The 22690-nt window shown below is 39.4% G+C and overlaps 1 protein-coding gene across 1 annotated transcript; it reads left to right on the top strand.

Annotated features, from left to right (window-relative positions):
• Positions 1-822: 822 nt before the first annotated feature.
• LOC106571908 (sodium- and chloride-dependent GABA transporter 1) lies at positions 823-18129 on the top strand. Its single transcript, XM_014145462.3, has 15 exons — positions 823-1284; positions 2341-2724; positions 2986-3117; positions 3349-3449; positions 3600-3709; positions 3873-4005; positions 4956-5090; positions 5198-5301; positions 6364-6488; positions 6672-6784; positions 11311-11442; positions 11730-11832; positions 12181-12281; positions 12446-12613; positions 15896-18129. The coding sequence occupies exons 2-15, from the start codon at positions 2496-2498 to the stop codon at positions 16298-16300; spliced, it is 2091 nt and encodes a 696-aa protein (XP_014000937.1). The 5' UTR covers positions 823-1284; positions 2341-2495; the 3' UTR covers positions 16301-18129.
• The last annotated feature ends 4561 nt before the right edge of the window (positions 18130-22690 follow it).

The raw sequence follows: 22690 nt of genomic DNA, 5'->3' as shown, positions 1-22690 counted from the left end.
AGTCAGATAATATTGTTATATACTTACCACTGAAGTCAAAACTTGTTTGTTTTTTTAGAAGTCCATAGAGGGTAATGTTGCTTTCTTTTTGCCTTGCATTTGTCTGGTTTCTCGAGTGAGACAAAATACAACAAAACATTTCAAAACAAAATAATTCAGCTAACACTCCGTTAGGCTTGCATGTATTCACTTTTAGGACAACCCCATCTGTAAAATCTCTTGCATCTTCAATTCTACGGCTTGAAGCAACATATTTGAATTTGTGAGTTAAATTATTCTCCATTGGGTGAGTTTATTCCTCTCACATCAGCCTTTTCATTTCTAGAGACGGTAGGCTAAAAGACGATAACAGGCAGAGTTAGACAATCAGCCAGTGCCCCCTCCCTTTATTGACAGGCTCCCTTATCACACTTGCCACAAAGCAGACAGCCACCAACTGGCCTCACCTTCCAAATTATGCCAGTTTGGAATTGTTAATCGTGCTTTGACTGCCCTCGATATGCTTGCATTTAACACCCCGAGATAACATTTGATTTGAGGAGGGTTGGGGTGTATTGGATGGCATATTTGGGGTCTTGGAACTGGCTGGGAATGAGGTGTTTAGAATTTTCCTTAATTTGAAGACCGTGACAGGTCGAGGAGGGGAAAAACAGTGCAACACATACGTGTGTTCAAGTTGGAGGGAAAACAATATTATCTTATTATAGTGTAAAATAAGGTGGCCAATAGGTTAATGACCCCCTCCACAAATGTGTGATAGCCAATCATCGGAGAAACCCGTGTTCCCTTAAGTCAACGAAGTCTTACCACTGCTTTAGAACTACTCAGGATTTCCCAAACAGTGAAAACACGTAAAAAAATCATGAAATATTGAGAAAACATGCAGTGCGATGTCAGTAGTGGATGTGTAGACTACACGGAGGAGGAGGGGGGCGACTTTCAGATGACATTGACGCTATGTAGATGGGAGTTGAGAATTGCGCTCCCCTGAACGTTTCTGGTTGTTGATGTTAGACAGTTGCACAAGGCGAAGCGGCTGCTTCTCGTGTTGATTCAGCCACCTCGTCAGCACCTAGCCGCTGGACAGCTCCCTGCAGCGGGGTACTTTCGCGCTCTCCTCTAGAACAATTTTGGCGCTTGGACCAAGTCTTTTAATGGAAATACAATATCTTTATGTTCCAAGTAAAACTGGAAGTTTACAACTTCAGGGGGAATCTACGGATACCTCGTTTCGAGATTTGTGGCAGGCAGCACATCGTCGGTGGCAGAGAGCACAGCTTTATTGTAAGTAAATTGAGTTATTGGATGTGTGTGTGAATTACAATTGCGTGAAATGTTCATTGTAAGTGATAATGACGGTGATTAAACTCGTATAGTTGAACGTGGCAGTATGGAACGTTGCTAACCATAATGACTTTAGACCATGTCTTATAGCCAATTAAATATAGCATATGGCACACCTGGTTAATTGAATGGTTCATAAAACTGTGTAAATGTTTTGCCATGTAGAAGTGCGTTTGGTTTTCTAATCATCGACTAGAATGGAATACTATTTGTGCAACCTGATGCGTAAAGCTTTATGCTTTGGGCATTCCTTTGTCTCCAATGCAATTGTGATCCAGTTTGGTTGAGACATTGCTGTAGGTTTTCCTGTCCACTAAAACCAGTACATAGGTAATTGGTAAGCTTATCTGCACGTGTCAATTGCACGGTGTAATTGTTGCTCTCTCATATTGGATCTGCATATGTAATTCTCCAATGTTGCGTTTTGCGCGTGAGCTGGATGGCTTGGATTCTTAACAATGTCAGAAAGTTTTTATCTTTGCAAATAATCATGCATTCGGTGATGTGCATAGGCCTACTCGATAATTGACTGTATTTCAATTGCAAATTGTGTTGATTTGATTTGTAAGAATATTGAGGGAGAGAGAAGTAGGCTATAGCCTAATCAATCTACGCACAACCCAATCGTCTGCGTTGAAAAAGTCCTGTGCCATCATTGATGTGCCATCATTGTTTTTTTATAGCATTGTTGTGTCTCAGACTCTGCATTGCATGTATTTGGTGAGACGGTTATTAGTGTCTTGAGTGGAGTCGATGGAAAACATCTTACTTTAAAAATGCTTTTTAAATTAAGTAGCTCACAAATAGCTTGAACAGTCAAGCTACATACAATGCCTGTAAATGGCAGCTGTTTGTTATGCACTCATTGGATTCGTTCTTAAATTACATTCTCATTCTGGAGCTAATCAATTGTAAATATCATCATGTTGTCTAATACATTTTCCAATTTGAGTGCGCTCTCAAAAACCGACCAATTACTCTATTCACCGATTCCAGGTTAACGGCAACTGACGAGCCGTGTCCCCATAGCCGTCACCTGCTTCCAGACATTTGGTTCAAAGGTTTTGGTCAAAAACCGCGAAACTGCTGTCTGCGTGGACTGGTGCTGAAGCTTCGCGTCCCAAGGCCAGGACCACTACAAATCGAGAGACATGGCGACGAACGGCACCAAAACGGATGGACAAGTAACAGAACTTAACGAAGTGGCAACTAATGACAAACCCAAGTCACTGGACGTGAAAAGCGAAAAGACGAAAAAGGATCTTCCCGAAAGAGAAACCTGGGGAGGGAGATTCGATTTCCTTCTGTCGTGTGTAGGTTATGCAATTGGACTCGGAAACGTATGGAGATTTCCATATCTCTGTGGAAAAAACGGTGGAGGTAAACACGATTTTAAAAAGTCATATAGCGTAAGTTCATTTCACTACTTAGTAAGTGCTTCGTCCATTTCGAGCACTCTAATTATTATGTGAAATGAAGAATGAATATGTCCCTCGTGTAAGAGCGCAGGCACGCATTATTCTTATCCTAATTGAAGGATTCCAATTAGCTTCTACAGTGGGCTGTAAGTAACATTCCATTGCATATGTGTGGTTTTATTCTGACATTTATATTTGGTTTGATTTACTTGTGTCTATGCAGGAGCCTTCTTGATCCCCTATTTTTTGACACTCATATTCGCTGGGATGCCGCTGTTCCTGCTGGAGACTGCTCTTGGTCAATACACTTCAATTGGTGGGCTTGGAGTCTGGAAACTGGCTCCCGTGTTCAAAGGTATAAATTCTACTCATACAATGCTCTTACTGTATCTTCCACAATAATTTTTTGGTATCTTAAATCAAATTCCTAATTGTCAGCTGGCCCACTTGTGCATCCTATCTTTATTGTCTGGTAGGCTAATCATAGCCATAAGCAGAAAAGATAGAGAGTTCTGCTGTCATTCTCCCTGAATATGCTGGAGCATTAGGAGCATGCACAAACATGTCATCAATTTCCATCTCATAGGTGTTGGCCTTGCAGCAGCTGTCCTGTCCTTCTGGCTTAACATTTACTACATTGTCATCATTGCCTGGGCCATATACTATCTCTACAACTCCTTTACCTCTGTAAGTACCACCATTTTACCTCCTATAAGCCACATGGGGATGAGATAAATCAAGTTTTTCTCACTGGGGATTGTAACATCCTTGTTGATATCATGTGAGATCTCTCATTGTGTCAAGGAGGAAAACAGGCATTATCCTTCTGTTTTTCAGGAACTTCCATGGAGCTCATGTGGCAATTCATGGAACACAGACAAATGTTACTCAAACTACAGTATTGTTGATAACACCAATCTCACCAGTGCGGTGATGGAGTTTTGGGAGTAAGACATTGACTGCTTGTTTTTTTTATTTATTTTTTTGCTTCGCACAGCATTACAGTACCCTGCATGCCTGCTTGAGAAGTATAAAAGAAATGTCCCTTTGCTGCAAAGCATTCTCCCAGTGTGTGTAATAGTCTTATTGTTACTCTCTCTGATCTTATAGGCGCAACATGCATCAAATGACCGATGGCTTGGAAAAACCAGGGCAGATCCGAGCGCCACTGGCAATAACACTGGCCATCGCTTGGGTCCTGGTTTACTTCTGTATCTGGAAAGGGGTGAGCTGGACTGGCAAGGTAAGAGACTGGTTTCGCAAGGCAGATTTAGGTGTATGTAAAAGCTCTCTGGCATCCAATGTGTGACAGTGATGCAATATTAATCGTTCTCATATATATATATTTTTTTACCTTTATTTAACCAGATAAGACCCATTGAGGTTAAAAACCTATTTTGCGAGTGTGACCTGGTACGAAGGCAAAACATGGAAATAACAGCGGGTGCATAAAATATGACAGAAAAATACAAAAAACACACAAACGTCAAAGTGTCACAAATTACAGATACAATTGAAGATTAAAAAACAACTGCAGCTATCACAAACAGTGTTGTCGATCAGAGTCACCTTCATCAATCATTTATATTGCACTGACTATTGTCCAGATTGATTTTAGAATGAGAGAGGAGATACATCAAACATTCAGTAATCATTCAGTAATCATGTTCAGGCTCATGGTGCCTTCTCTCATGGGGGGGGGGGGGGGCAGGTTGATGATAGGAGGAAGAGCAACAAGCCCTCTAAAATCTGTTTTTGTCCTTTCCTCTCCCCCTCAGTTTGAACCAGTTCACTCCCTGTTGGTGCTACATTTCGGAAATCTAATAATAAATCTAATAATAATCATGTGACCATAGCAAATAACATTTGTTATGGTGGCAAAACGCTCCACCCACCTACGTTTTTTTGCTCTAAAATCTCATACGGCGTATCATGTAAGCATAGCGAGATGGTGTCGAATCAAATTGAAGCTTCAATGAATATCTTTACTAGATTTCTGTTGATTTATTTTCTTATTTTTTTGCTGTTCTCTGTGTGAGAGTTTGGAGGACAAGAAATCCATTGGTTTTCCTCTCAGGGGAATAGGCCTTTGTTTAAGCAGAGACTGAATTGCAAATGTATTAACTCGGTGGTTAACAGTGTTAGCGTGCATTCCTTCGCTGCTGATGGTGACTCATTGATTACATTTTCTAGGTTGTGTACTTCTCTGCCACGTACCCCTATTTCATGCTATTCATTCTGTTCTGCCGTGGAGTGACTCTACCTGGAGCTATGGATGGCATTCTCTTCTATATCACCCCTAACTTTGAAAAACTAAAAGAATCTGAGGTAATGAATGAACTTACTATTCCATGTACGATAAATTCTAGCATGTGAATCAACCATTTTTCAGCCTCCTTTGTCAAACGGCTAAACGGTTATTTCCCCATTGTCAGGTATGGCTGGATGCTGCCACTCAGATATTTTTCTCCTACGGTTTGGGACTGGGCTCACTGATAGCTCTTGGGAGCTATAACCCTTTTAATAATAATGTTTACAGGTAAGATGGAGGTAGGCTTCTATTAAATGGAAAGATAATGTATGAGGCAAGACTTGAAAGGGCAACCATTAGACCAGTATACCTTAACGCAGGGGTCGGCAATATATATTAGGATTTTAGTTTTGGTCAAAAAATTATGAAATCACCAGAAATTCAGCTAAAATGTTTTTTAATTGAGGAAATCTGTTACCAAGTACTCCTACAAAAAAAGAGACATATGTGATCGTGTTTCAATGGAATCAAGGTATGAAATTATTATTATTTTCAAATACAATCTATTTCTGGGCTGAGTTGTGGTCAATTTGCAGTGTACAGACCATCCACTCCATCCGCTCCGACAAAAATCGTCCCACGGCTGAATCTAGTTGCCTACCTCTGCCTCAACAGTATATGTGGACCTTACTATTAGCAATTTCCAATGAGAAGCCTAGATTAACGTTATTACAATCAGTACAGTATTATGATTCAGTATAATATGGGGCCCTTCATACAGCTTTGGATGTGCATCGCATAAATAAAAGAAGATTAGGCAAAGATTTCACATCCTCCCCAAACAGCCCATCCTTGGTCCTAGGTCCCACAAATTGCTCATCAGTTATATAATCATGCAGCCTCAACTTGCATTTATTTCAATTTACTTGTTGTTTATTAGTGGCCCAATATTATTTAGCGATCATGAAATTTGGTTTGTAAATAAGGTTGATTTTTGGAAAACTCTTCTTTGCAAATAGGACCTTGGTATCCATTAAAAATGGGCATTGCATTATTTCATATTTAGGTATTACTGTGATATTAAACCTCTTTGGATAAAGGAACATTGTTCCCCATTGGAATGTTGCACAAAAAACAGATTTCATATTGTTTTACTATCTCATTGCACACCTTTTGTGGCCAACATCAATATATTATTAAGCAGGGATATGTTTTCAACTCAGCAATAATAAGGAATAAGCTCTCTCTCCTGAGAAAGGCCTTTTTAGGAATCCATGATGATGCTACAGAAGAGATGACAGATCATCATAAGCTCTGACAACAGGACGTTTTCATGTTTCCTTTCCACAGAGACTCTATCATAGTTTGCTGCATCAACTCCTTCACCAGCATGTTTGCTGGCTTTGTCATCTTCTCTATTGTGGGCTTCATGGCGAACGTGACTAAGAGGCCCATAGAAGAAGTTGCAGCTTCAGGTAAACCCAATGCTCCCTCTGTAATTGCACCATCAGCGCACAATAGGGGCTGTCTATTCTGACTTCTGCTCGCATTCAATCTAAATCTCATATTACACCTCTGCTTCTACCTCAATCCACACAGAGAAACGCAGCTGTGAGAAACTGTGAGCCAATGTGTTGTGTTGTGTGTTTGGTATGCAGGTCCAGGCCTGGCTTTCCTGGCCTACCCTGAGGCTGTGACCCAGCTGCCTGTCTCTCCTCTCTGGGCTATCCTGTTCTTCTCCATGCTGCTGATGCTGGGGATTGACAGTCAGGTAAGGCTGTTTTCATAGGTGCTTTAGCCCAATCCTCTCACTATCATTGCCATGTCAGGGGAGTTAGCTAAAGCACCAAGAGATCTAGAACCAGGCTAGTCTGACCTAAATATGTAAGCACAGGTACATATCCAGCTGTTTTTCTCTGGTCTCTCCACATGAGAAGCTCATTTCAGTTTTTTCCTAATGAACAGATACAGATGAGCCATGACTTTTACTGTCAACCCTTTTTTATACAACTATGTCACCTCTCCCTTGGCCCCCTGGTGCTCCGTTGTCATGCATTTAGCTTGTGAATGATCTTTGGGTTACTGCAAGGCCACTGAGTCTGATAGCAATGATACTAAATGCTGCTACTCATCTTTATATGGAACAGATAAATCACAAGTTGACACCCTAGTGCTCTTTTTTGTGACTAACCTTTTTCTTTATATGGAATTGTAAATATTCATACTGCAAGGGAAATGGCTATTTTGCATGTTGGAGTTATATTTTTAAGGTGGCTGCCAAGATGAGGTCTCTAGTACTAAAAAAGCTATAACAGTGGTTGTTTTTAACTGTTTATTTAGGTAGTTCTGGATAACATGTTGGTTATCATATTGTATGTCTTTCCATTATCTTAATTCATTCAATATAATCCATCAATGTCCATAATCTTGGTCATTAGTTACAACTGTTACATGGTTATCATACTACTACATGAACAACAATGTTATAAATAAACAAATGTATATTTACCCATTGGGTAAAATTAAATGATAATATCCTTCAAGGGATCCAAGTCCCAGTAATTTATAATTACCGGTGCTTCATTTCTTTGGTCCTTTGAAGTGTTTATTTCATAGAAATACTAATTTACCAAATTATGCAGTTGATAAAAAATGAAAATACTAACAGGAGCAAGACTATCAATGATAGTAGAAACATTAAAGTGGAACTGACAGCATTTTAGCAACATTAAACATTATTAAAATCTGTTCATATACACCAAGAGGAATGACACTTAAAAAAAAATGTTCTGACAAGCGAGTACTTAGATATGTCATTTTTCCCGCATCATAAATTCTTAGAATGTTTGGGAATTTGTGAAAATTCTATAGCAATATAGAGTGGGAAAGCGGCCGTGCGTTTGGACAATTAATAGACACTGCAGTAAATAAAACTGAATAAAAACATCTGTCTCGTCCAGAACCGGAGTCTACGCAGACCGGTGCACCATAGCTACAGTAGGCCTTTATGCAAACAAGCCATTTGCCACGCACACTTGCCATCAATCACTATGAACTGGAATGTGTGTTTACAGGCAGTTGCAAAAAACGTGACTTTAGATCATTAGAATGCATTCGCCAAAAGCCACAAAATATACCTGAATGGATTTCTGCAAATATGTCAATACCACAGGAGTCCTCTTACATTTGCGAACTTTACAGTCCTAATGATCAAACAATCATGAAGAGATAGGCTCTCTCTCCCTCAGTTAAGCGCACATCAACAAGACCAACAACTAATGCTGGCCAGAGCAAGATTATCTAAAATGTAACTAAGGAACATTAGATAAACCCTCTCAAACTTTTTCAGCTACGTGACCGTCAAAATTGCACTGAAAAACGATGGGGAATTGTAGCCTACTCGTCCTTCTGTAGCTTGCTTGCAACCCATCACCCAAGCTAACTGGCTAAAGTCGGCTAGCTTGCTTGCTACCTACTTCCAAACACAAATGAGAGAACATCTCACTCTGACCATTTTACTCACCCTAGCAGAGCTGGTTAGGCTGTTCACATGTTATCTAGAGCGTTGGTGACTAACTATTACTTTTTTAGCCTACATTTACTGACACCGGTCATATTCAGAGGGTTTTCATGTTCGTAAATTCATCCGTTATTCTACGCTCTGGCACACTCAGGCAAGAGTGTTTTGAAATCGGAGTAGATAGCCAGAGTGAATTTGCGAACGCAAAATATATGCTAACTGGATAACAGTCGTTCAAGTTCTTGCTTGCTAAGCAAAACACATATCTAACTGTGTATAACCACCAACAATTATATGAGGGGGAAAAAGTCAGTCACTCACCCACTCCTCCAATGACATGACATCCTCTTAGCAGCTAGCTAGTTAATGTTAGGCTCCATGTTTTTAGCTTGCTACATAAATAGATACGCTAGCCTATTAGCCACGTTATTTGTTTTTGTATTTATTATGGATCCCCCATTAGCTGATGCCAAAGCATCAGCTACTCTTCCTGGGGTCCAGCAAAATTAAGGCAGTTTATACCATTTTAAAACAATACAATACATTCACAGACATCCCAACACTGTCCCCTCAGGCCCCTACTCCACCACTACCACATATCTACAGTACTAAATCTATGTGTATGTATAGTGCGTATGTTATCGTATCTGTGGGTGTGTGTGTGTGCGCGTGTGCGTGTGTGCCAATGTTTGTGTTGCTTCACAGTCCCCGCTGTTCCATAAGGTGTTTTTTAATCTGTTTTTTTTAAATCTAATTTTACTGCTTATGTCAGTTACTTGATGTGGAATAGAGTTCCATGTAGTCATGGCTGTATGCAGTACTGTGTGCCTCCCATAGTCTGTTCTGGACTTGGGGACTGTGAAGAGACCTCTTGTGGCATGTCTTGAAGGGTTTGCATGGGTGTTCGAGCTATGTGCCAGTAGTTTAGACAGACAGCTCAGTGCATTCAACATGTCAATACCTCTCATAAATAAAAGTAGTGATGAAGTCGATCTCTCCTCCACTTTCAGCTCTCTGTGTACATCCAAGGGCCAGCCGTGCTGCCCTGTTCTGAGCCAATTGCAATTTTCCTAAGTCCTTTTTTGTGGCACCTGACCACATGACTGAACAGTAGTCAAGGTGTGACAAAACTAGGGCCTGTAGGACCTGCCTTGTTGTTAAGAAGGCAGAGCATCGCATTATTATAGACAGACTTCTCCCCATCTTAGCTAGTACTGCATCAATATGTTTTGACCATGACAGTTTACAATCTAGTGTTACTCCAAGCAGTTTAGTCATCTCAACTTGCTGAATTTACACATTATTTATTACAAGATTTAGTTGAGGTTTAGGGTTTAGTGAATGTTTTGTTCCAAATACAATGCTTTTAGTTTTAGAAATATTTAGGGCTAACTTATTCCTTGCCACCCACTCTGAAACTAACTGCAGCTCTTTGTTGAGTGTTGCAGTCATTTCAGTCGCTGTAGTAGCTGACGTGTATAGTGTTGAGGCATCCGCATACATAGAAACTCTGGCTTTACTCAAAGTCAGTGGCATGCCGTTAGTAAAAATTGAAAAAAGCAAGGGGCCTAAACAGCTACCCTGGTGAATTCCTGATTCAAACTGGATTATATTTGAAGGCTTCCATTGAAGAACACCCTCTGTGTTCTGTTAGACAAGTAACTCTTTATCCACATTATAGCAGGGGTTGTAAAGCCATAACACATACATTTTTCCAGCAGCAGACTATGATCAACAATATCAAAAGCTGCACTGAAGTCTAACAAAACAGCCCCCACAATCATTTTATCATCAATTTCTCTGAACCAATCATCAGTCATTTGTGTAAGTTCTGTGCTTGTTGAGTGTCCTTCCCTATAAGCCTGCTGAAATTCTATTGTCAATTTGCTTACTGTGAAATAGCATTGTATCTGGTCAAACACTATTTTTTCCAGAAGTTTGATTGGTTGGCTATTTGAGCCAGTAAAGGGGGCTTTACTATTCTTTGGTAGCGGAATGACTTTAGCTTCCGCCCAGGCCTGAGGGCACTCTAGTAGCCTTAAATTGAAGATGTGGCAAGTAGGAGTGGCAATATCGTCTGCTATTATCTTGAGTAATTTTCCATCTAGATTGTCAGACCCCGGTGGCTTGTCATTGTTGATAGACAACAATAATTTTTTCACCTCTTCCACACTGACTTTACGGAATTCAAAAGTACAATTCTTGTCTTTCATAATTTGGTCCGATATACTTGGATGTGTAGTGTCAGCGTTTGTTGCTGGCATGTCTGACTTGTGATCATTGCCCTTGCTAGTTTGATTGTATTGACATTCCCAGCCTTACAGTTGTCCGTTTTTGTCCAAAATATTGAGTCATTTAAACTGAAACAGTGCATCCTGAATGGAGGCAGCAAACAATATACCAAGCTAGCTGTGATTTACAATATTTTTTGGACTACCAAGAAATGTATTGGTGATTTATATTAATCATGCATTGAACTGCATCCATCTATTCTGCCAACAACGCCTTAGAGTACATCATGGAATGCTGAGTCAAATATAACCTATTTTTAAAACCTCTTATGAAGTTGGTTTTGTAGCATAAACTGGGAATTTGATATTTTTTTATTATATTTTGATTGTGTGCTTGTTTCATATCTGCAAAGTAGTTAAAACGCTGTTAGTTCCACTGTAAGTGCTTCATTACATAGATACTAAGCAAAATACTGTACATCACTCCCCTTTGTGACTGAGCATCCACCCCTTTGTGTGTCTCTGTGTTTGTGTCTGTGTGGGTAGTTCTGCACGGTGGAGGGCTTCATCACAGCTCTGGTGGATGAGTTTCCCAGGGCACTGAGGGGCAGGAGAGAGCTCTTCATCGCTGCCGTCTGCCTGGTATCGTACCTGATCGGCCTATCCAACATCACACAGGTACAGCACAACACTCTCTCTCTCTCTCGTCATTAGCCAACCATCAGATTGAACTACAAAACCTCCAAGCTCAATGAGACAGTAGTTGATAAAAATTTGAAATACATTGGTTAGCACTATCGCTGTCTAATTTTATATTAAAAAAAATAACAGATTTGTTTAGAGTAGAAAATGGATCCCAACCACCATATTTCTCTCTGAGATGAGGATATGAATATAATGTAAAGACCACAGACCATATGGTTTCTCACCGTAGTAGGACTCATCCTTCTGTGTTGTGTCACTAGGGAGGCCTGTACGTGTTCAAGCTCTTCGACTACTACTCTGCCAGTGGGATGTGTCTCCTCTTCCTGGTCTTCTTCGAGTGCATCTCCATATCCTGGTTCTATGGTGGGTAGAGTCTCTAGACAACGTCAAATACACATAGTACAGTAGATACATTATTGCGGTGAACGGCAGAAACACCCTATTTCAGCATTACAAAATGACTTGTTACAGTGATGCACGCTCAGGCAAGAGGCGATGAGCAATGAATGAACTAGACACACTAGTTAAATCTGAAGGTTGAATGATCAAATAAACTCGCACTTGTCCAGAGACATTAGTCCACCTTCAAACCCTGTTTACCCTCAGGGACATCAGCTCTCCTCCCTCATTACAATTCATGGCAGACCAGTGGAAAATTGGAAGAAATTGAATTTGAATATTTTGATTCATTTTGATTCATTTGTCTCGCAGGTGTGAACAAATTCTATGACAACATCCAGGAGATGATCGGCTACAAGCCCTGTATATGGTGGAAGCTGTGCTGGGTTTGTTTCACACCTCTCATCGTGGCCGTAAGTAGTACACCATACACATCCAATAGAACATCCAGTACCATGACATGAACGAAAATAACAAATCATATCAATATGACCTGCCTCAAGCAATTTTGAGACAGAGAAAGAAAGTGTCTGAGAAGAGGTCAGGATTAATAAGGATCGTACCATGTCTCCCACAGGGGGTGTTCTTGTTCAGTGCAGTCCAAATGGTTCCTCTCACCTTGAACAACTACGTGTTCCCTGCCTGGGGCCAAGGAGTGGGCTGGCTCATGGCTCTGTCCTCCATGGTCCTCATCCCTGGATACATGGTCTACATGTACCTCGGACTCAAGGGCACCTGGAAAGAGGTAAGCTACATAATGATTTATGGATATGGGGCGGCAGGTAGCCTAGTGGTTAAAGCATTGAGCCAGTAACCGAAAAAGTTGCTAGATCGAATCCCTGATCTGACAAGGTAAAAATCTGTCGTTCTGCCCCTAAACAAGGCAGTTAACCCACTGTTCCAAGGCCGTCATTGAAAATAAGAATTTGTTCTGCCTAGTTAAATAAAAAAAAATATGGAATGTTCCCTCATTTCTCTAAGAGCAAGAGAATAAAGGCAATTTGGTGATGATTGATATGTAACCCAAATGGTTTATTATCATGTGATTAACCTTTTAGGGACAGACGTTCCGCTAGCGGAACGCCTCACCAATATCCAATGGTAGAGCGTGGCGCGAAATACAAATACCCAAAAAATGCTATAACTTCAATTTCTCAAACATATGACTATTTTACACCATTTTAAAGACTCTCGTTAACCTTTTATGGATAGGGGGCAGTATTTTCACGGCCGGATAAAAAACGTACCCGATTTAATCTGATTATTACTCCTGCCCAGAAACTAGAATATGCATATAATTATTAGCTTTGGATAGAAAACACTCCAAAGTTTCTAAAACTGTTTGAATGGTGTCTGTGAGTATAACAGAACTCATTTGGCAGGCCAAAACCTGAGAAGATTCTGTACAGGAAGTACCCTGTCTGACCATTTCTTGGCCTTCTTTATCATCTCTATCCAAAACAAGGGATCTCTGCTGTTACGTGACACTTCCTACGGCTCCCATAGGCTCTCAGAAGGCGGCAAAAAGCTGAATGGTGGCTTTGCAGGCCCTGGCTGAAAAACATTAGCGCATTTTGATAGTGGTCGATCAGAGAACAGAGACTGGAGGCGCGTGCACGAGGCGACCCCATGTTTTTATTCTTTCGTCTTTGAACGAAAACAACGACTCCCGGTCGGAATATTATCGCTTTTTTACGAGAAAAATAGCATAAAAATTGATTTTAAACAGCGGTTGACATTCTTCGAAGTACGGTAATGGAATATTTAGAAATGTTTTGTCACGAAACGCGTAACCCTTCGTCACCCTTGGATAGTGTCTTGAACGCACGAACAAAACGCCGCTATTTGGATATAACTATGGATTATTTTGAACCAAACCAACATTTGTTATTGAAGTAGAAGTCCTGGGAGTGCATTCTGACGAAGAACAGGAAAGGTAATCAAACTTTTCTAATAGTAAATCGGAGTTTGGTGAGGGTCAAACTTGGTGGGTGTCAAAATAGCTAGCCTGTGATGGCGTGCTATCTACTCAGAATATTGCAAAATGTGCTTTCCACCGAAAAGCTATTTTAAAATCGGACATAGCGAGTGCATAAAGGAGTTCTGTATCTATAATTCTTAAAATAATTGTTATGTTTTTTGTGAACGTTTATCGTGAGTAATTTAGTAAATTCACAGGAAGTGTTCGGTGGGAATGCTAGTTCTGAACGTCACATGCTAATGTAAAAAGCAGTTTTTTTATATAAATATGAACTTGATTGAACAAAACATGCATGTATTGTATAACATAATGTCCTAGGCGTGTCATCTGATGAAGATCATCAAAGGTTAGTGCTGCATTTAGCTGTGGTTTTGTTTTTTGTGACATTATATGCTAGCTTGAAAAATGGGTGTCTGATTATTTCTGGCTGGCTACTCTGCTGACATAATCTAATGTTTTGCTTTCGCTGTAAAGCCTTTTTGAAATCGGACAGTGTGGTTAGATAAAGGAGAGTCTTGTCTTTAAAATGGTGTAAAATAGTCATATGTTTGAAAAATTGAAGTTTTTGGATTTTTGAGGAATTTGTAATTCGCGCCACGCCTATCATTGGATATTGGAGCAGGTGTTCCGCTAGTGGAACGTCTAGATGTAAGAGTAACCACATTGTCCGATTTCAAAAAGGCTTTATAGCGAAAGCAAAACATTAGATTATGTCAGGAGAGTACCCTGCAAAAAATTATCACACAGCCATTTTCAAAGCAAGCATATATGTCACAAAAACCAAAACCACAGCTAAATGCAGCACTAACCTTTGATGATCTTCATCAGATGACACTCCTAGGACATTATGTTATACAATACATGCATGCTTTGTTCAATCAGGTTCATATTTATATAAAAAAACAGCTTTTACATTAGCATGTGATGTTCAGAACTAGCATACCCACCGCAAACTTCCAGTGAATTTACTAAATTACTCATGATAAACGTTCACAAAAAACATAACAATTATTTTAAGAATTATAGATACAGAACTCCTTTATGCAATCGCGGTGTCAGATTTTAAAATAGCTTTTCGGCTAAATCACATTTTGCAATATTCTGAGAACATAGCCCAGCCATCATGGCTAGCTAATTTGACACCCACCAAGTTTGGCCCTCACAAAACTCAGATTTACTATAAGAAAAATGTGATTACTTTTGCTGTTCTTCATCAGAATGCACTCCCAGGACTTCTACTTCAACAACAAATGTTGTTTTGGTTCCAAATAATCCATAGTTATATTCAAATAGCTCCGTTTTGTTCGTGCGTTCAGGTGACAATCTGAAGGGTGACGCGCGAGCGCATTTCGTGACAAAAAATGTCCAAATATTCCATTACCGTACTTAGAAGCATGTCAAACGCTGTTTAAAATCAATTTTTATGCTATTTTTCTCGTAAAATAGCAATAATATTCCAATCGGGCGACGTAGTATTCATTCAAAGGCTGAAAGAAAAAAATGGAGTAGTCTCGTGGACGCGCCTCTCCAGTGTCACTGTTCCCAGCCTGACCACTCACAAACAGAGCTGCTGTACTTCGCCCAGAGATTGCAGACACCCCATTACACTTTCTGGCGCCTTCTGTGAGGCATTGGAAGCCTTAGAAAATGTCACGTTACAGCACAGATGCTGTATTTTTGATGGAGATGCTACAGAAGGATGACAAATTGTCAGACAGGGCACTTCCTGTATGGAATCTTCTCAGGTTTTGGCCTGCCATATGAGTTCTGTTATACTCACAGACACCATTCAAACAGTTTTAGAAACTTTAGAGTGTTTTCTATCCAGATCTACTAATTATATGCATATTCTAGTTTCTGGGCAGGAGTAGTAATCAGATAAAATCGGGTACGTTTTTTTATCCGGCCGTGAAAATACTGCCCCCTATCCCAAACAGGTTATTAAGTAGTAAATGGATCATTTCAGTCAGGTTCTCCTCTCTGGACATGTTGGAGATGCATTCATTGTGTTACTTAATTAACTGTTTTGTTGTGATTCTTTCTCAGCGCCTACGGATAATGTTCCAGCCTCCTGCAGTGGTCCGACGGCCACAGGAGAATGGACCTGAGACAGTGGTTGCCGAGACCAACATTGCTAGTCCCTCTAATGCGGCCAACCCAACTAGTCCTTCCAACCCGGCTAGTCCTGCCAACCCAACTGCTACAAGCCCGGTTGCTGCAGCCCCGGCCAACCCAGCACCTCCAGCCATTCCAGCTACTCTGGCTAGCCCTGTGAATCCAACCAGTCCGACTGTTCCAACTGTCCCTACCGTCCCTGCCAATCCAGCCAACCCGACCAGCCCTACCAGCCCACCACCCAATCCGGTTAGCCCAACGGCAAAAGAGACGACCATCCCACCACCCAACATAGTGAGCTCAACAAACCTGACCAACGCTGAGGCCAATGTCTAGACAAGGCAAAACCCTCATGGAGATTGTGTAGTCAACGGCGAACATTACAAAGGACTTCCAAGATTTTAATTGATTCACCTACCTCCAGGGGCAATATCTGATCAAACCGGATTTTAAAATCATGTTTAATTTATCTGCATTTGTAAAACCAACCCGTTAATGTCTTTTTATTGGTATGCATTAAAAATTCTAAAATCAAAGACTGTTAGTGTTCACAAAAACTACCGTAATCTGAGTAAAAATATGTAAACAAACTGTGTAATACTGTGAGAAAAGAAAACTATTGAAAATAGAATAGCAATTTGTTCAATATCTTCATGAACCAAGTAAATACAGTGTGACTATAGTAGAGATGAAGTACTAGTGAACAAAAATGTCAACATGGGAGAGTTCAAGGGACGGAGTCAAATTATCGTGGTTGTTTACTAAGCCTCACACAGTCATCTCTTTACAAAACTTTGCACTCTGTGAGACTGATTACAGGCCACATGGCAATGGGGGAACTCTGATGAAGAAGCACAATGCCAATAAGAAGTTTAAAGTCTATGAACCCTGGAATTATCCAGTATATCTGTTGCAAAAGATTTTGTGTGTGAGAGAGACTGTTATTTTATCTTCCTTTTTTTTAGTAAAAAAATGAACTTTTATGTGACCGAAACATTTTTAGAGTTATTTTTAATATGTTTTCTACTATAAATATTGTGACCGAGGACCAAAATCGTTGGCAGACGAAAGCAAAAACGATCTATGCCATGTAGTGTTTGGTTTGAGAAACACAGGGTATCAAAATCATACAAAAAAATTCATGCAAACGCACAGGGTATAGAAAAATGATTTACAAACATTGACTATCCATTGATGCTGACAGTCAATCCTGTTTACTATTTTGCATGCTTTCCTCAGGAACATCAAAGAAAAATTCCAAAATGTCTCCTGACAGATCTAAGACGAGAACAGAGAAGGCCTTAAGCCAGTTATCAACCAATTTATACCAAGCCATAGTCTGTTTGCATGACTGGGCAGATCTCCAGAATATCACTTTGTACACTAGCAAACAATATTGGACCAACTCTATGTTTAAAAATATTCCTTTTTATTTCACTTTATGTGTAATGATCAATTATACTTTGATCAATTTGTATTCAGCAATACATATGTAGATGTATAGGTGCAGGCCAGTAGAAGAGTGGTCTATTTCTCTTTTTCTTTTTGTTGTCTTTGCTTTACTAGTAAAAAGCTCAAAGCTTTCATTTCCACAGACATTTGACATGGCGTGTTAAGACAATGCTAGTTGGCTTATATGGCAGCAGCAGTGAAAAGCATCTGGTCGAACAAAACATGTTTACTTTGAAAAGCAAAACAACCAAGTGAAAATGTGAAATGGCTACAGTTCATGTCCTGTGAATTTTGTATAAAGTTACTCTACCACAGTTTTCTCTGGAACTTTGTTGTAAAACTGTACCGTGTAAAACATGTAACTGTGAACGTCTGTAATACATTGGAAGTTATTGTCTAAATGTTGAAAAAAATTCTAAAGAGTTGCTGTTTTCTGCAATAATATTTTGATCACAGAAACTAAAGCACATATCTTACAGAAATATACGAAATGATGATGACAATGAAGATATTGACGATTATATTAAAAATAGAAACTATGTCTAGTAAAAAATCATATTGTTTTGTTTATTTTTAACTGTCTCACTGCCTAATGCACAACATAATATAAACATGATATGTATTTAAATGGTGTCATATGATAAAGCACGATTGTCATGTTATACAAAAAGAAAAAAGCTGAAAAAATAAATAATTATAGAAAATATGAATAACTGTCCTGCATATGTTCACTACTGCGCTCAAGCATAATGTTATGTTTGCCGTACTGTAGCTTTTGATGTCATGAAATTAGGTCACCATAATAGACCTCTCAAATACTATATTCTGCATCAAACCTCTGAATAGTAGTAATTGGCAATTGTTTTGAATCTCTGAACAGAGACAATAGATATGTGTAATGACATGTGTAATGAATAGATTTACACAATTAAGAAAATGCTGTCTAGAAAAAAAACAAGTAAGGATGTATAGCAAATATAGCAAGAATGGAATAGCATATAAAGGCAATTGCTAATTACTAAAACCATGGAGTTGTACTATAGAACCAGGTGGGAGACAAAAAATGCAATGTACAGTGACATCAGAAAGTATTCACACCCCTTTACTTTTTCCACATTTTGTTGTGTTAAAAAGTAGGACTCAAATGGATTTAATTGTCATTTTAAATTGTCACATGTAATATGAAAGTGGAATAAAATGTGTAGAAATGTGTAAAAAAAAAATATATATATGGAAAATAAAACATTAATATATCTTGATTAAATAAGTATTCAACCACCTGAGTCAATACATGTTAGAATCCCCTTCGGAAAGCAATTACAGCTGTGAGTCCTTCTGGATAAGTCTCTAAGAACTTTGCACACCTGATTGTACAATTTGTCCCACATTATTCTTTAAAATAATTCTTCAAGCTCTGTCAAGTTAGTTCTTGATCATTGCTAGACAGCCATTTTCAAGTCTTGCCATAGATTTCCAAGATGATTTAAGTCAAAACTGTAACTTGGTAAGCAACTCCAGTATATATTTGTCCTTGTGTTTTAGGTTATTGTCCAGCTGAAAGGGGAATTTGTCTCCCAGTATCTGTCGAAAAGTAGACTGAACCAGGTTTTCCACTAAGACATTTCCTGTGCTTAGCTCTATTCCGTTTCTTTTTATCATAAAAAGCTCCCTAGTCCTTGCCGATGACAAGCATACACATAACATGATGCAGCCACCACCATGCTTGAAAATATTGAGAGTGGTACTCAATGATGTGTTGTGTTGGATTTGCCCCAAACATAACGCTTTGTATTCAGGACATAAAGTACATTTCTTTGCCAAATTTTTGGCAGTTTTACTTTAGTGCCTTACTGGAAACAGGATGCATGTTTTGGAATATTTGTATTCTGTAAAGGCTTCCTTTTGTTCACTCTCTCAATTAGGTTAGTATTGTGGAGTAACTACAATGTTGTTGATCCATCCTCAGTTCTCTCTTATCACAGCCATTAAACTCTGTAACTGTTTTAAAGTCACCATTAGCCTCATGGTGAAATCCCTGAGTGATTTCCTTCCTCTCCAGCAACTGAGTAAGGAAGGATGTCTGTATGTTTGTAGTGACTGGGTGTATTGATACACCATCCAAAGTGTAATTAATTACTTCACCATGCTCAAAGGGATATTCAATATCTGCTTTTTTTTATCCATTTAACAATAAGTGTCCTTTTTGCGAGGCATTGGAAAACATCCCTGGTCTTTGTGGTTGAATCTATGTTTTAAATTCACTGCTCAACTGAGGAACCTTACAGATAATTGTATGTGTGGGGTACAGAGATGAGGTAGTCATTCAAAAATCATGTTAAACACTATTATTGATCACAAAGTGAGTCCATGCAACTTACTATGTGACTTGTTAAGCATATTTTTATTCCTGAACGTATTTAGGCTTGCCATAACAAAGGGGTTGAATACTTACATTTACATTACATTTAAGTCATTTAGCAGACGCTCTTATCCAGAGCGACTTACAAATTGGTGCATTCACCTTATGATATCCAGTGGAACAACCACTTTACAATAGTGCATCTAAATCTTTTAAGGGGGGGGGTTTCAGGTGTCTCCGGAAGGTGGTGATTGACTCCGCACTTACTTACTGACTCAAGACATTTCAGCTTTTCATATTTAATTAATTTGTAAACATTTCAAAAAACATAATTCCACTTTGACATTATGGGGTATTGTGTGTAGGCCAGTGACAACAAATATCAACTTAATCCATTTTAAATTCAGGCTATAACATAACTACATTTGGAAAAAGTCAAGGGGTGTGAATACTTTCTGAAGGCCCTGTGAGTAAATCCTTTGTTCAGTATATAGGGGGAAAATAAGGCATTTCTATAATATTCACATCCTGCCACAGTACACATGCCAATGTGTTCACTAGAAGAAAGTATTACAAACCAAAAATCTATTTTGAGAGTTTATACCAACCATGAAAAGAGAATAAGAGCAAAATGGCTAAAACCTTTCCTTGTGGTATACAGAAGTGTGACAGAAACAGTCTGATAGCGAAGCCTCAGCAGGCTAGAAAAACATCACCACAAAACAGCTCTGGCCCAGCGGCCTGGCGTGCCGATCCACCTCATCTCCCCAACCTCTTATGACTATGTGTGTATGTGTGTCTTCCTTCTCCACCTCCTGCAGTTGCTGCTTCCATTAGCTTCCAGTGTGATAAAAGAGAAGGCACCAGCTGACACCACAACAATGACTCAAACATAGATGAAAGAATGAGATGTCCCCTCTCGTAGCTTGTGGCAAAGTGAGTGTGAGTGTGTGTGCTTGCGTGTGTGTGTGTGTGTGCTTGCGTGTGTGTGCTTGCATAAGTGCGTGTAGCTGCATAGCTGCAGAATGTCTGTGAGAATATTAGGGGTTTAATAATGCCCATAATAACAGTACAGATAAACTAGCCAATGATGGATGGCATACTAGCCTCCCTATTCCCAGTAGTATAATTTAGCATAATTTACCTATGAAAATCAGTCACCACTGAGGCAACTGAAGCTAATGTCTTATGTCCACAAAGACAATATATCATCGTTTTCAGATGGGGAGGACACAAGAAGGAAGCTCTTAAAAATGTATCATTGCAGCATCAAATTGGAAATACAAGTCTGTTAATGATACATACAGTGCATTTAGAAAAATATACCATACATACACATCTAAATAGGTGACAGATATACCGTATACCTTGTCATAAAAATACCACATTAATTTCATATGTTTCCTCCTTAAAGTGGAAATCTGTGATTGCTACATCCATTTTTTTTACTTTAAATTAATGATATATACATGATTATTGCAGAATATAACTCATGAGCTTAGTTCAACTGTCATACCCCATCATAACCTAAAATATCAGCTTGTTTTAATTGTAATAATTAAATTGTAAAGAAACACTGTACAGCCTCAAAACATGGTTAAAACGATGGTCAGTCCATGCATGTACAACTCTGTCTTTAAATTTGATAGTGGTTATATTTCTCCAGCACCATGTTTTTGCGGGGTGACCACTTTTTTGTTGTTTGAACTACAGATTGCCCCTTTAATGAATGACATATTGAGGGATTCAGACAAGGATGTTCGAAAAGGAGAGGCAAGTAGGGGACACTGCTGTTTGGTATTTAGCATTTATTGGCACAGTCGGTGGTGGGAGACTATTTTTAAAGTTACAAAGTACAAAGTTACAAAGTGCTGGGAGTGTGGCCACGGGAGAGGACACTGGACGAGCAAACTGGTGATCCATGATGCTTTTATAAAAGAATGACAGAATGCTGGGGCTTATAAACTCACACAGGCCACTATGATTAATCCTCATAGCCTACTTAGAAGAGGAAAACTCATTCTGCTGTTAGGAACAAAAGACTGATAATTATGAGGGTAGGGATGGGGTCTTGAGATTTACTGTAACCCCTTACAGTGCTGCATAGGCTACACAAATCAAAGCAGTCTCTGTTCTTGAACATATTATCATCACTTTAGGTTTTGTGATATTTTCAGTTACCTAACCTTCAGATTTCTGATGTGGGGTCTTTATGTGTTTATTTTTGTGATAATTCCTATTCTTCTTCGAGGCTTAGGTTGTTTGCCCCGGACTTCCGCCTGACTGAGGTACTCTCACCCGAGAATTCAAAGCAAATACATTAATGAATAACTCATCTTTGTAGATGCATGAATCTACATATCAATGAAATCAGAGGATGTTGTGTGCTTGGTTATTTCCAGCAGAGGGGCTGAGAGGATGTCAAGCGTGCAAAGCCTCTCTGCATATATGCTAATCACACTTAGTTTCCAATCTCAATATGAACCTCGCTGAAATAAATTAGTTTACAGGAAAATCTGAAATCTTTGCTGATTTTTGAACCTTCACTGAATCTGTGCCAACACCGTTTGGATATGCATTTACTCAGCATAGTGGTGTCTGGGTTTGGAGATCAGTGGAGGCCTATGGGGACGTGAGAAACCATCGTTTCTCCCCATGAAATTCCTGTTTGATTATATATTTTCGTGATGCAGCAGATACAGCATGCTCTGGTGCTTTAGGATCCAGGGCTCAAGGCAGCCAACGTATTCTTCAGCACAGTGGTATCAGCGGCTTATAGTAGCCATGTCAAGTAGGTAACGCAGTCCTCCACTACAATTTTTGGGAGGTTAAACCACATCCAAGAAAATGCAACAGTCCTTATTAGCAAATATCCCACTTCTGAAGATTATACAGCCTCAAGAAATGAGGGATGA

This window comes from Salmo salar, chromosome 15, assembly GCF_965601325.2.
Source record: "Salmo salar chromosome 15, fSalSal1, whole genome shotgun sequence".
Lineage (NCBI taxonomy): Eukaryota > Metazoa > Chordata > Actinopteri > Salmoniformes > Salmonidae > Salmo > Salmo salar.
Note: the sequence above shows the minus strand (reverse complement) of the source record. Positions and strands in the feature narration are given on the sequence as shown.